Below are 14,797 nucleotides of genomic sequence, written 5' to 3' on the forward strand. Positions count from 1 at the left end.
CTTGCTTAGATCAAACTGCATAAAAAAGAGGAAGGGAAACCATAGGTACAGAATCGCTGATGCTCGAATCCATGGGGACACACCAACCAGCTTGGGATAAAGTATTTCCTTTCATGATAAATTATTCGACCCACCAGAGTTGAACCATATATTTAAATTTATTATTCCTAAATATAAACCTCATACATTCTCATTAAACTGATCTAAATTGTAGTTGATTCCTAGAAGTCAGATTTTCGTAACAACACGAAACGTAACTGAGAGCAGGAAAAGGTTCTTACGGTCTGATTTGTCACCATAATCATAATTCTCAACAAGTATACTTGTTGACTGTTCAATCAAATTTGTCGTGTAGATCTTTGGATCTTTTTTTATTTACGATTTATTTTTATGTAGGTGAGGAAACTTCCGTGTGTGTGGGGGGGGTGTCTATCTATGTGTGTGACTATTTGTCTGTATGGAGGGTCTGTGTGTGTCTATTTGTCTGTATGGAGGGTCTGTGTGTGTGTGTGTCTGTCTGTATGTTTGAGGGTCTCTGTGTGTGTGTGTGTTTGTGTGTGTGTGTGTGTGTATTTGTCTGTCTCTCTCTTTCTCTGTGTGTATGTTTGTCTGTCTGTCTCTCTCTCTTTCTCTGTGTGTATGTTTGTCTGTCTGTCTCTCTCTCTCTCTCTCTCTCTCTCTGTGTGTGTGTGTGTGTGCGTGTTTGTCTGTCTGTCTCTCTTTCTCTCTGTGTGTATGTTTGTCTGTCTCTCTCACACACTCACTCTCTCTGTCCCCTAAATGATTTTCTTCCAACGATGCTGAAGTGGTTACTCAGTAAGCAGTTTTGCAGTGAGCTGTAAATGTTCATGAACTACATATTTCCTTTTAAAAGATTTCATTTGAAGTTTGATAAAAAGAAAAACTACGAATTTGATATAAATATGACATAAATTTTCGCAAAAGAATCTATAGTCGACGGTTCTACAGTTACGGAATCGTTTATCTCATTACTTTTTTTAGGTCTCAAAATCTCGAATTTGAATTTTTTAGCGATTACGGTACTTTTTTTAGCATACTTCATACACGAGAAATATTGCCTGATATATTTGCAATATTGCTCAGTATTTTGAATGCCTGGAAATACCGTGAAGATACCTTAACAATATTGTTGGGTATTTTGTGCTGATTGTATTAACTGCTAGATATATTTTCCAGTCTTTTAAATTGAGAAGCAAATTAAAATTCTGTAAAATTGAAAGCAATCGTTTTCTTACATTTTTATGTCTCGCGTTCATTTCTATCTTCGTGTACATTTATGATAGAAAGTTTATGATTCCAGCTTTTAGTACTGCCATTGGAAGTACTTATTGATTGTTTAAAAACACACAATCAGTTTCTATAAACCAAATCCATTCTACTCAATCTAATCTCTTTATTGATCAGGAAAACCAAACCCCAACAAAACAAACTTAAATAAAGAATTCATCGTTGACTCTGTTATTTCCATTTGTTTCTATTCTCTCTTTTTCTGGATCATGAAACTAAGAAGAAAATCTGTAAGATTAAGAAATATCATCGTTCTGCATTTTTATGGCTTTCAATTTCATCATCAACACTGGAGACAATTTTCGATTGCAGTAACAAAATCATCAGATCAAATTTACCCTGTGTCATCTTTTTAATTATCTTACAAATCAAATCTCTACAAAACGGAAGTTAAACTGGAACCATCTCTGACGTCGTTGATTCGTCAATTATTTCTTATTTTTTCTTTTCATAAACATCTCAAACAGAAGCATCATCCATTTGAATTTTATTCCTATCACCAAAGACAATTTGCCGTTGTTCGGTACGATGATAGTTCCAAAAATTCTGAATTCTCAAACTCAGCAAAACGAAAGATTTAAATACGCCTTGAAATTCATACTTTTTCATATTTATAACAAATCTTTCAGACAAATTGAACAAAATTAAATGCACATTCTCTAACGATTTTTGTGTTTCCCAAATGCTTCCTTTCTCCCTCTTTGGTTTTGAGTGCATTTATGACAAAAACATCATCAATTTGATTCTTATCTTCATCATCATCACCATCATCATCATTGAAGACAATTTATGGCTATTCTTTCCAACGCCAACTCCCAACACTCTGCGCGTCTGAATTCCATAAAACAAAAGAGTTAAATCCATCCATCCAATCTACTGCACTTGGCGACTTCATTAAATTTATCCTAAACTCCACTAATTGTCCCATCATTACTATTTTTTTCCACGCACGTCAAACGATAAATATCGATTAAAATTAGGGAAAAAAAGTGGCAGCAGCAAGTCGACCATCACATGCGACTAATCGAGGCGAGAAGGCGAAGAAAGTTGTGGTTCGTGGGACCACAGCGGTGCTTTATCCTACTTAAAGGGCAGCCCCAGATAAAAATGACATGCCCCATACATCACGTGTGCCTAGGGGTCGACAACCACCCCCAAAGCTCAGGTCATTAGGAAATGAGGGCCTTTAAATCTCATTTCAGCTGTAATTAAGTTAAGTGATCGATAGTTTCAAATCGTATTGAAGCAATGAGACTTTACTTACTTTAAAGGGGGTTCGCTTTTAGTCTTCATCAATTTACATTTGCGTTCTCTTTTTGTTTCGTGCTGTTCGCTGATTTTCTTGCGACTTAATATGTATTAGCCTTATCTTTAGGGTTAGTTATTTTTTTTTCTGCCTCTTCCAACGTGCAAATGAATAGTTTTTAGTCTGATGAGTATCTCTCCATTTATTTTTGCGTGGAAGTGGCGGTGATTAAAAAAGGGGCGGCGGATTTGAAAACTGAGATAAGATGGGATTTAAGAAGGGCTTGGAAGGATTACTACCGAAATGTTACTTGTGGTGATAAGAAAAAAAATTGGTATTTTGTGGAAGATGAAACGTTTGAACGGTTTTTGCAAGCAGAAAGTCGAAGCATCAAGTTAAAAAAGAAATTCAAAGACTCAACTTGGTTTATCCAAAAGTTACTTAAACAGTGACTTAATTCAGAGAGAGAGAGAGCAATTCTTCAATTTTGTTTCCTTGTTTTTTTCTTACAAGTTCTTGAATGTATATGTATCTTTACATCTTTAACAAAAATCTGATTTTGACTTAAATTCTTTATGAAGCTATATGGTAACCACACGTCAAAAAACAAACAAAAAAAATTAAAAATTCAATACGTAAACAAGCGACTTGTGTCATTTCAGACACCAACAGCCTAATCACTATCCTTTTTACTATGAATATTCAACTAAGTTTGTGGTGTACGCTTTAATTTTGAAACGGTTCCTTATCATTTATGTAAACATTTATTATACTTAATAAAAGTTTTTTTTTTTTGAACAAATGATTTTTTTTTCATAACTTTCTTTCGAAAAAGACGTATACTTTTCATCTCAAGATAAAAAAAATCTTTTCACCGATATCTCTATAGATTATTTTTCTAAAAAAATAGATCGAATGCTTAAAAGTTTTCGGAACCTCTACTTTAAACTATGTATTATTAATCTTTTTATAAAATGAAGACTGTAGGTAGATGCGATTCCAAAATATCTTGCAAGTCTTAAATTGGCCATTTTAATATATACATTGATTTAAAAAAATCATTTTAAGAGTTAACCTGTTAATTTTTTATTATTATTATATCGAGAATATGTGAACTTGCCACATCAAAATATCTTGTTCTGTATTGCACAATACATTTCACTAAGCATAACGATTGCAACTGACATTATCCTTTTAACCATATCCTATTAGTCACAGTTAATGACTCGGAATATTATTTTAATAGATTCTTAGCTCCAAATTCTCCATTCACAGTATACCGAAATTAATAATTCAATAGTTTGAAATCAGGTCGAATAATAATTGTAATAGTTATTACTAGAAACGAACTAGATTTTAATCTAAATCCTCCCCACGGGTGCTTGTGAGCCAGACGAAAGCTCATTGGCCCAAGTTGTCCAGGGGGACTTGTTTACTGTTTTCGAACTTTTGAAACCCCTTCAAAAGTTCGGCATCACGATACGGGAGGAAGGATGACTGATTTCATGACGCTCACGTCCGGTCACGTGAACCTCTCAGTGCCGGAAACGATGAGGGTAGTGCTGCCATGGCAACGGGTGGATTCGGTGCTTTTGAAGTCCAGAATCAACTTGATGACCCTTTGTCAATAAATTTCAGTTTTGGTGTGACGAATTGAGGGGTACACTCTAGGGATTCCAACTTCCTTATTGATCTTTCAATAAAGTGGATTAGTATCTTCCCTTGCGCCACTGAAGTGCTCCCCTTACGGAATGGTTATTGATTTTTAGTAAATTTTCAAATTTGTTTTTAAAAAATATCATTGTCTTCCTTAATTCGTTTTCTAAGAAATATCTTTTGTTTAATTGAAGATTAAAATTTATTTAAAGAGGATAGTAGTAATTTTAATATTTTAGACCTAACTTTCACAAATTATTTTAATGCGCCTCTCGTTCTATTATTTATTCTAATGTTTGCGTTGATTGCGAGGAATTTAATTATTTGAAACAGATCATATGAAAATACCTTTTGTGCTACTTAAATGCATTTATCACTTTAAAGAGTGGCGTTTTACAGACTCAAATAGTCCCCCGGGGGGGGCACCTCGAAATGAGGATGAGATGCTTTCGGCATGGTGGTTGGATCTCGCCACCCTGGGGGGTACACTAATAGGTGGGGGATCTGGCTCCTCCCATCGATGACGGGACGTACTTCCTTCGGGGAGGATTGTACCGTGGCCGGTGACGCCCTTAGGACTCAACCGCAGTTCCCGCCAATGTTGCTGTTGCGGCGGTCCGATCATTCAGTTTTATGGTTTAAATCCGTGGGCCTTCGGGCGAGTCGGAGAGTTAGATGGTTGACTTACAGACTCATATATAAAGTGGGAATATTTAGCAACTGTCAAAAAACTCTACATTGATGTTTCAATAAACTTCCATTTTTAGATCTCCTAGACTGAAAAAAAAAAAAAAAAAAAAAAAAAAAACATATTTGTAATTACGTTTTTCTGTCGGGCAGTCAGTCCGCCGCTTTTGTGACCGCTATAACTCAGACAGACAATGAATTAATCAAATTAAATCTGATATGCGGTTTTGACATCCGAATCTTTGGTCTATACAAAAATTTGCTCTAGATCCATGAAAGGAGTCTATATATCTGTGCGTATAAACACAATATTTCAAAATCAGACTTCAAAAATTAAAATCCAACATTTATCAACTTTTTCTTGCAAATATATGTGATGAATTCTTGACATTTTTCTTCTCTCTTTTAATTAAAATCAGACGAAACAAAGCCTAAAGTCTAGAACTCGCCTTAGAATCCACGAAGTGCATTTGGAAACAATATTAATTTGCCTTGGTTTTGAGTAAACTTGACTTAAGAATATTCTTGTGTGTTTCACTTTTTCAAATTTAGAGTGATTCAACCCCTTCTAGGACCATCGAAAATGCATTTATCACCAAATTCATTAATCTTCGTTTGCAATTATGTAGGTTGGCATAAGTTCTGACTATTTTTCAATAAAACAAAAACATAGATGGTTGAGTTTCTTTTCTCATACAAAACTATGTGTCTTAACTTGTTTCGTAGTTATTAATCAATCAATTGCTAAATTAGTAGGTTAATTAATAAATTAAATTAAATTTATCTAATGAGCTAAATTAATCATTTTTCTTAATTTTGTCTCAATTCTAAAAATACTTTAATATACCATTACTAGAAAAAAATGGCCTATTAAAGGGTTAAAAAGTACGAAAAGGAAAAATAATACGGGAGGAAAACTTTTTAGACATATTTGTTTTTATAGTGTTGAATAAAAGATATCAACTTTTTTTTACTTTTTAATTTTAAGTGTAATCTCTCCAAACAGAATTTTGACTTATTTTTGTTAATGATGCAAAAATAAATTTGAATATGGGAAAAAAAAGAATCTAAAAGCTTATTCTAACCTTGGCCCAAAATCAGAGTGTATACATTAATTCTTCCAAACTTGATCGGAGCAATTTTTTAAAGACTCTTAAGAGATTTTAGCTAAGAAAGAAAAATGTAGCTTTCTTAAATTCTTAACAATTTTTAGCCTCTTGTTTAAGTGACTAGGCATTCCTTACTTCTGTTACGCCACTAAACTGAGCCAAGAGTAGATCGAACTCATTCTGAAATGGGATCAAAATGGGAATAATTGGTCCAATTGGTTAAAGGCCGCCTCTAATAATATCCTCTATCATTGCATACAAATCAAGCTTTGTTTGAGCAGATATAGATTCCGGACCCGTATGCATCATGTGATTAAATATGTACTGATGCAAAATTGTAAGTCATCTGCATTTAAAAAAAAAACAATTTATGAACGGAAAATAGATTCTCTAAGTCTGTAAATTATTGGAAGATATCTCTGACATAGAGATGAAAAGCTTTCGGTATGATGGTTGGCTTTCACCACCTTGGTTGGTACAGAAATGGCGTGGAGTCAGCTACCTGTACTACGATAGCAAGATGTATTTCCTACGGAAGGGGGTTGTCCTGAAGCCGGTGATGGCACCTCAGTTCCCGTCAATGCTATCTCAGCGCTCAGTCATTCAGATTTTTCCGTGGGCCTTCGGATGAATCGGAGTAACTGTCTATGGTATAATAGAAAAATGAAATTCATGTAATCTTGTTATGAAATATAAATGTCTAATCATGTATTTGTTTTTCAGATCTGTCGCAGACCTTCAATTTTGCGGCTGGTGATCATCCTCACTGGCTAACATATAACGCTCATTATTCACCTTACTTCACTTCAGCTGCTTTCCGTGGAGCCGGATTTGCCGGATACACCATAGACAGCGCCTTCACTGCAACCACTGCGTCCAGTCAAGATGCACACCTTTCCACTCTGACAGGTAAATCAAAGTATCTGTGAAAGATCCTTATAGAAATGTTATAAATGGATGTGCCGTGATATCTTTTTATATTAAATTGTACTTTAATATAAATAAATTTTAATATTTTCTTGTTATTTATAACAAAAAAAAAAACTCGATGACTCAATTTATTTAAATACGCAACTAAAATGAATAAAATGCATTGTACGAAATACATTTGTGTGAAATATGAAACAGTTGCCATAATCATCTAAATTCTGAATTTATGTAATGAACTTTCAACATCGTAGATACTTTAAATTATTTGAATTGGTGAGGCAAGAAAGTTGCTTACAGAAATTTCTCATTCCTCAGTTAATCCACAAAATGGCCAAAAAAGGAACACAAATCAACACAGAAATTTTATTTTCCTATTCCCACAAATTGCCCAACAGGATTATTACGAAAGTTTCACGATATAATGGGCATTCAGAATATCGGACAAAATGGAGATACCATACCATTTCCTGTTTTAATAGGACTTAAATAATTTATTTACAAACGGAAACATATAGTTAGAATTATGGCAATAAACAACAGATTTCTGTATTGTAAAGTTCGTTGGTTTTCCTTCCTTCTTTATCGGTGGAAACCTAACCTAACCTAACCTAAAAATCATCATTTTTAGGTTTAAAAAATCGTCTTTTATTTTTTATTTAAATTTTTTAACAATATTTTGGTGTTAACGACCGTGGGTATTCGAGTGTCTATTGTACTTCGCTCACTTAATCGCTAATTAATTTAACTGACTATTTGACATAGAAACCTCGGTACAATTCTTATCTGATTAAGAATTAGCAATACTCGAGTCAGGCATAAACATTTGCTTTAGAAAACTGCTCGTCGATCCATAGTAAATCAACACCTGATGTTGGTTCTCCATGTTCTAATAGAATATCCATATTTTAATAATCAACTCATTTGCTGCTTTCGTTTTCTATGTAATACTCTAAAGACATCCTTCAAAAAGTTTCCCATTTTCATCTCCCCCCCCAAAAAAAAATGATTATACGGTCTGATTTTTAAAGTCATAATTTTCCTGCAGTTAAAGTTTTTTTTTTTTTTCAAAGTGTGCAAGTTGCCTGGCCATAACGTATGATTTAATTTTTGAACAAGTTTTTAAACCAAACCTTATGTTTAATGCAGTTGAATCAAAAATGGTTATATGCCAGTGGACTTCACCAAATCAAATGAAATCAAACCATTTACTTATTATTAATTTTGATACTGTGCTATAAGGTTAAATTCATGACAAAAACATACGATAACAAATTTGATCCAGAATACATTTTTAGATAATCTGCATATTTTAAACGTTATTCTTGCTCCTATTTGAAACCTGGAAAATAAATATAATATCATAAATATATTATTTTATTAATTATATTTCTATCACTTTGCTGATTTTGATTTTGCTCCTGCAGAAGGATTATATCAATCGCAATGAGTGATCTGTTCTTTTTTCTATAATATTTTTTCAGTTCAAAAGTAGATATAAAAAAAACCATCTATCAATTTTATTTTATTTCTAAACGAAATGCATATCTTTCAGATCCCAATACATCTCCAGACTCTACACCAACCAATGGCACGAGCCAACTTCACCCATCTTCAGCATTCACGTTCAAGCCCTTCCTCGACAACTTAAGTCAAGCTAAGAGTGAGCTATCAGCGTGCCGACCGCTAAACAGCAGTCCATCTTCAGCTACTTCAGCGGCCACTTCAGAATCCAACCAAGGTCCTCTATCTGTCGAAACTGGAAAAATCCCAGTCTCCAACACATCTCTGTCAGTACCACGGACTAACATTCCAGTTCTACCAGGTGCTTCAACTTCAACAATATCAGTCAACCACGCTAGTTATCTGTTGGCTTCTCAGAGCTACTATGGCAGCAATGGCACGGCTGGGGGACCAGGTATGTACTTAGGACCAAGCATGGTACCTCCGTCTCTGCTGTACCCACAGCTGTACCAGCAAAGCCATCTACATCCATCCATTCATCTTCTTGGAAACGATGCCAGAAACTCGTATGACTTGGCAGCCGCGATGGCGGCTCAGCATGAAGAGGCTCAGCAGATAAGCAATACAGAATTGCTCAACAAAGAACTGCAATCGCCGTCTTCTGACGAGCCTCGCTCAGATGGCAGTGGCACGAATGGGCATGAATCACTGCCGAATGCGCGTGAAAGACTCGATGCCCTGCGTTTGAATGCATTGCCATCTCAACGGACAGCACAGAATGAAGTTGCGACAGTTTGGAGGCCTTACTGATATACACTTAATAAATTCTTAACGCGCGTTTACCCGGTGACTCATGCAGTGATTGTAAATCTTCTTTTTATCATCTGCTCAAATGTACCATCCTCATTATGGAATAGATAAAAGTAAAGCATTTCTGTTCGAAGCATTGGTGAGGATAAAAAATTTAACATTCTTATGAATGCCTTATTCCGGTGTTATGCATTTCAAAACATGGCAAAACGAATATTTCAGAAAAATCCTAAAATTAATGATAATGGAAATGGGGAATGATCTCTAATGTAAGTATATTTGAAAGATAATCGAATAATTATCCGGATCATAATTGATACACATTGGACATTTGATAGTGAATATAAAGTTATATTCTTATTGTATTGCATTCTTTTACCATTTATTAATTGTAAATGTAAAAGAGTGCAGTAAATGCTGATAATTCCTAAACACTCAATATCCATTTAAGCATAGTGAGATGGAAAAAAAAATGATATTTTTTATCGGATATTCCTTTCAATCTTATTTGAAATAGTTTTTCCCATTCCTGACATGCATATTAATAAGATCTGGCATTTTAAAGACCACTCACCTTTTCTCTACAATGCTTTGAACAGGCATGTTTTTATTCGAACCATATTTACATGTATATGAAACATTCCATGAAAAAAAATGCCAGCTACTTATTTTAATTAAGAAGTGCGGCATAATTGATTTCGGATACTGATTATTTTTATTTTCTATTCGGTTTATTTATAGAGTAAATCAGATTTAAAAATTGTAATCAATGTTCGGATCAAAATCTTGTAGATTTGGTTTTATTAGCAGAGAAGGTATCATTTTCATCTTAAGTAAAATATATCGAACTATAAAATAAGAGGAAAACTGATGTAATTAAACTCCGCGTTGTCTTACTTATTCTGTGACGTCACGATTTTTCTTCTTTCAAAGCTCGCAGTGAACTGGGCAAAAGTATTAACCGTACACCACTTGAACATTGATTGATTTTACAAAAATAACAACGAATTATTTCAATTTAATACATGTGCTTTGATTTTATAACTTGAACATTTTTAATTATAAACTTTTAGCTTTCAACAAAATCTATTTCCTTCTTAACGTTTCTATTGAGTTCAATAGGTTAATCATTAAAGATTAATGCATCCAGACATTGAAACATTATCCATCCATATTCAGCATACGACCTGTATATATCTGACTCAAGAAATAAATAGAAAAAGTAACGGTCCAAATCTTTACTTATTTACGGATATAGCTTACCGACTGTTAAATGACCTAAAATCATGAGTATTAATTCAAATTTTGTTCATTAAATATTTCGAAATTATTATGCTTAGACTTAAAATGCTACAATAAGTTAAACATGTGGGATATATGAGAATTTTATGATTAAAAACTATCATAAATTAAAAAGCCCAATTAAAGGCAACTATTCTAAAATTCTTGAAAAATTTCAATAAATTTTTCAAAATTTCTAACAATAATAAATAGTTTTCTTTCCTCCTTATTAAAAAGCAGCAAATCTCTCTTCCAAAATTAAATCAAAAAAATAATTTTCTTTTTTAAGAAAAATAAATAAATTAGATTTTAAATTTCATATTCTTATGTGAAGATTCGAAGAACTTACTCTACATGGTATTCCGTAGTTTACAAGCGTTGACATTCTCGACATCAAAATGTTTTTTTTTTTTTTTGAGACATGGAAAAAGAATTATTGAAATATAAAAATTCCTTTTATATACAGCTTTAATATGAACAGTTGTATGTAAATATTCGGAAATTTTCCAAAATCCGAATTTTTTTTTTCTCAAATTTAGTGCCAGTTTTCAGAATATTATTTGTAAAACGTTTTTAAATTTTTTTAAAAAGTTGTTAGCATAATCTTTACTCTGCCACTGAAAATTACTTTCTAAACTAGCAATGAAACAAAGCCTAGGCAGATCAGTTTTAAAGAAATATCGATTGCAAACAATGCCACTATGATAATTAAAAGTTATGTAAGATTAAAACCAATATGCAAACTGTAAAGTTCATTTTAACAAAGACATAATGTTTACTCTAGTGAATATTTGGTATATTAAAAGTAAATAATAAAAGGGAAGGTAAATTTAAAAATTAATTGTATTTTTGCATAATTTAAAATTTTTTATACCTAAAAGAACGCTAAAATTTATTTCACGCTAAATTTAAAATGAGTATGGTACATTTTTTTTTTCCTACGAAATGTAAAATTCCGGATATGAAATTATGTAAATATTGTACGAGAGCTAACATATATGTATATGTTTGAAACAAACCCAATGGAGAAATAAGTACTTCTGAGAAATAGTAATTATAATAAAATCAATATTTCTCTTATACGTACTTGCATATAAATATATACATTTTTTTTTTAATTCAGAAAAGATTGAAAAATTATATCATCCCTCTAAGAAATATACGAAAAGAAAAATTTTCAAAAACCACAACATTTTAATGGATAATTAATTTTTTTCATGCAATTGTTTACATTTTTGTAAAAAAAATTATCAAAATTTTAAGCTAGATTCTAATTAATCGTTTTTACTCATATCGTTTCTAGTTTGCTTACAAAAAGAGTTAAATTTAGAAACTAAGTATAAAAGTTTTTTTTTTTATATTTACATATTTTAATGAAAACTTTTTTTTTATTAAAAAATAAATTTTCTTTTTAAAAAATAAAAATTTGGAAATATTCAAAAGTGTTTACTTTTAAATCATTTTTTCTCCTTTTTTTAAAAAACGCTGAAGATATTAGGCTTAAAAATTAATTATAATTTAAATTATTTCTTTTTACTATTTAATAAAAAAATCTTTATTTATTTAAAATATTCAGGAAAAGTAATATCTAAACAGAATCTTTTAAGTTACTATCCTATTAATAAAGTATATATTAAAATAACAAATCTAATAATACAGTTAATTTGCAACATAATTAAACAAATCTTTCAATGAATATTCAAAGATAAAAAATATAATTTGGGACATCAAATGTTCATTCTATCATGTTGAAAACTACCTGTAAAAAATATTTCTGAAAACTCCAGCTGAAATCGGATTGAGATTTTATGCTTTTATTAATTTTACGAAACAACAATAAACAATAAAAAAAATCGTCTGCCAGATTCAGTATTAAGATTCGAAAACAAAATCGATGCAGTTCAAATTTCTTTTGGAAGATGATAAACTTTGAGATTAATACATTCATCATCAATTACGTTAAAATAATTTATTAACTGCTAATGAGAAATTGAAGACAAAATATGATAAAATTAATATGATTATATCTCTAAAGAAAATTCGAAGAATTTTTCGAATCTATATTTGTTTAATATTTATCTTTGTTTTGAGTTTATTTATTTTATATTATAATATAAGTGCAATAATTTTTGTCTGGTATATGCAAAGAAAACCAAAGATATTAAAACTTTTTATTGTATAAATAAATGTGTATGCACTTGTATATTTCATTGCTTAGATATCTACTGTAAAATATACATACTTTATTGAAGATTTTAATTGTAAATGTTCTTAAATTTTTTGTTCTTCATGCATAAAGTTATTTATAAAATATTTGAAAACTTGAAATGTGTCTTTATTTCTAAACTGAAGAGTATTTTTTCAACATTAAAAAATTTATTTCTATAGACAAATATAAAAATCCTTACTCTCCAATCTTCACACAGTTCTAAACTGAAGAGTATTTTTTCAACATTAAAAAATTTATTTCTATAGACAAATATAAAAATCCTTACTCTCCAATCTTCACACAGTTAAAATCAGTTAATAGAATGAACTGTATTTTCTTGGCAAGCAAACTAAATCCATTATATGTTTTGCTAAACTTACTTTCTCATGTAGGAAGTATAGAGAAAATACAGCAATCGTCAAAAGATTAGAAAAGATTCGAAAGCGATTCGTCAAAAGATTAGAATTCGAGATTAGATCTCCCTGAGTTCGAAAAACACATTTTTTTGGAAAATGTCTGTCTGCGACAAAGATAACTTAAAAACGTTTTGACCTAGAAAGTTGAAATTTGATATACGGTCTTTAAGCCAAATTTGCAGATGAATAAAATCTATTCAATGGTAGCCTGTCTGTCCGGCTGTTCGAATATAAGTTAACACGATAACTGCAAAACGAAGAGAGCTACATAGATACGATTCGGTACTCAGATTTAACATCTATAGCGTAGAGACTCAAATTTTCAACCAAACCCAAAAGTGAATTGACTGTCTGTCGGTCTGTACTTTCAGAAACAGGTAAACCCGATCATTCAAAAACGCAGTGACTTAAATATATCAAATTAAGTGCGGGATTTTGTGACTACCAGTGCAGTTTTGTATCAAATCTTTGTGTCAGTCGATTAAGAAAAACTTGTCTAAAGCGCAAATTCGATTTTCGGATACTATTAACCGCATGCCAAGAATTAAAAGAAAAAAAAATTACCAAGGATGATACGATAGATTTAGTATAAACGATAAATTCACGCCAAAGTTTAATATTTCGTAACCATTGTACGTCACTACTATGCAATGAGCTCTTTGGCATAACAAGCTTTTATAGAGTATGCGAGAAAGTTTTCGGGAGACCTCTCTCGCTGGTTGAAAATACATTTTGACTGTTTAAGGATGGACTTAGTAAATTTAATTTAAGCTGAGATGAAAACAACACATTAACCTATATCCAAACCCCACTTCCACAAACATCGAAGTGAAGGCATTAATTAATCTCATGATACTATATCTAGCGTGCACCAGGCCTATATACACGACAGATTTTCAACATCATGTCTCGATCCTCCATTCCTAAAGAATGTTTTCATTCTTCTTGTATTATTTTAAAAGCTATCCTTCATAAAGTGCTTTATCCTCATTTTTACTTTTAAAAAATATCTTACCTGAATATTGTTCTTTTTTATGTTTAGAAAATTCTATAGTTATTTTATTTAATGCAGATTAACAAATTGACTATTTGTAACATAGAACATGGCTATATAATCAAAAATGTTTTTTGCGACAGCAAATGCCCTATCAAATCAAACCAATTCGAAATTCTATCATTAATTTATCACTATCCGTTAACTATCCAAAAAAAAAAATTGACTAATACATAGCAACATGGGAAGAGAGACTATAGGGACCTAACCACTTAGGACAATGGTCAAAGAAGAATATGGATCCGACAGACTTAATGCTGTCACTTCTTTTTCCTTTTCTGAACATGAATATATCCTTGATTACAGATTGTCAACTAATAACAAGAATTTGTTGGAGCCATATAATCATTCTATGAATGAAGCGACTGCCTTAGTCTAAATTAGGAAGGCGATGAAACATGCTGCGACCTCCTGGCACTAGTTAATTCTATCACCAAAATAATCCTATCGTATTAAAATCAAAAGCAATTACTAAACTTAGTAACAGCCAATTAGTAATATGAGTGTTAACCATATAAATCAAATTTCTTACACAATTTTTCATACAGCTATTTATAAAACTCATTCGTTATTTTTATCGAAACCTTCGTTACAACGCTTTTTTAACAGCTCGTCGAATTTCCAGAGCTT

At 31.7% G+C, this 14,797-nt stretch overlaps 1 protein-coding gene across 2 annotated transcripts in view; it reads left to right on the top strand.

Moving 5' to 3' along the window:
• LOC129984835 (runt-related transcription factor 3-like) overlaps positions 1–11,630 on the top strand; it is a 75,819-nt gene extending 64,189 nt beyond the window's left edge. For both annotated transcript variants that reach the window (XM_056094801.1, XM_056094802.1), the window contains exons 4-5: positions 6,730–6,915; positions 8,489–11,630. In XM_056094801.1, the coding sequence (XP_055950776.1) occupies positions 6,730–6,915; positions 8,489–9,207 (905 nt within the window). In that variant the 3' untranslated portion in view covers positions 9,208–11,630. The remainder of the gene's footprint in view (positions 1–6,729; positions 6,916–8,488) is intronic.
• The last annotated feature ends 3,167 nt before the right edge of the window (positions 11,631–14,797 follow it).

Source organism: Argiope bruennichi, chromosome 9 (assembly GCF_947563725.1).
Source record: "Argiope bruennichi chromosome 9, qqArgBrue1.1, whole genome shotgun sequence".
Taxonomy (NCBI): domain Eukaryota; kingdom Metazoa; phylum Arthropoda; class Arachnida; order Araneae; family Araneidae; genus Argiope; species Argiope bruennichi.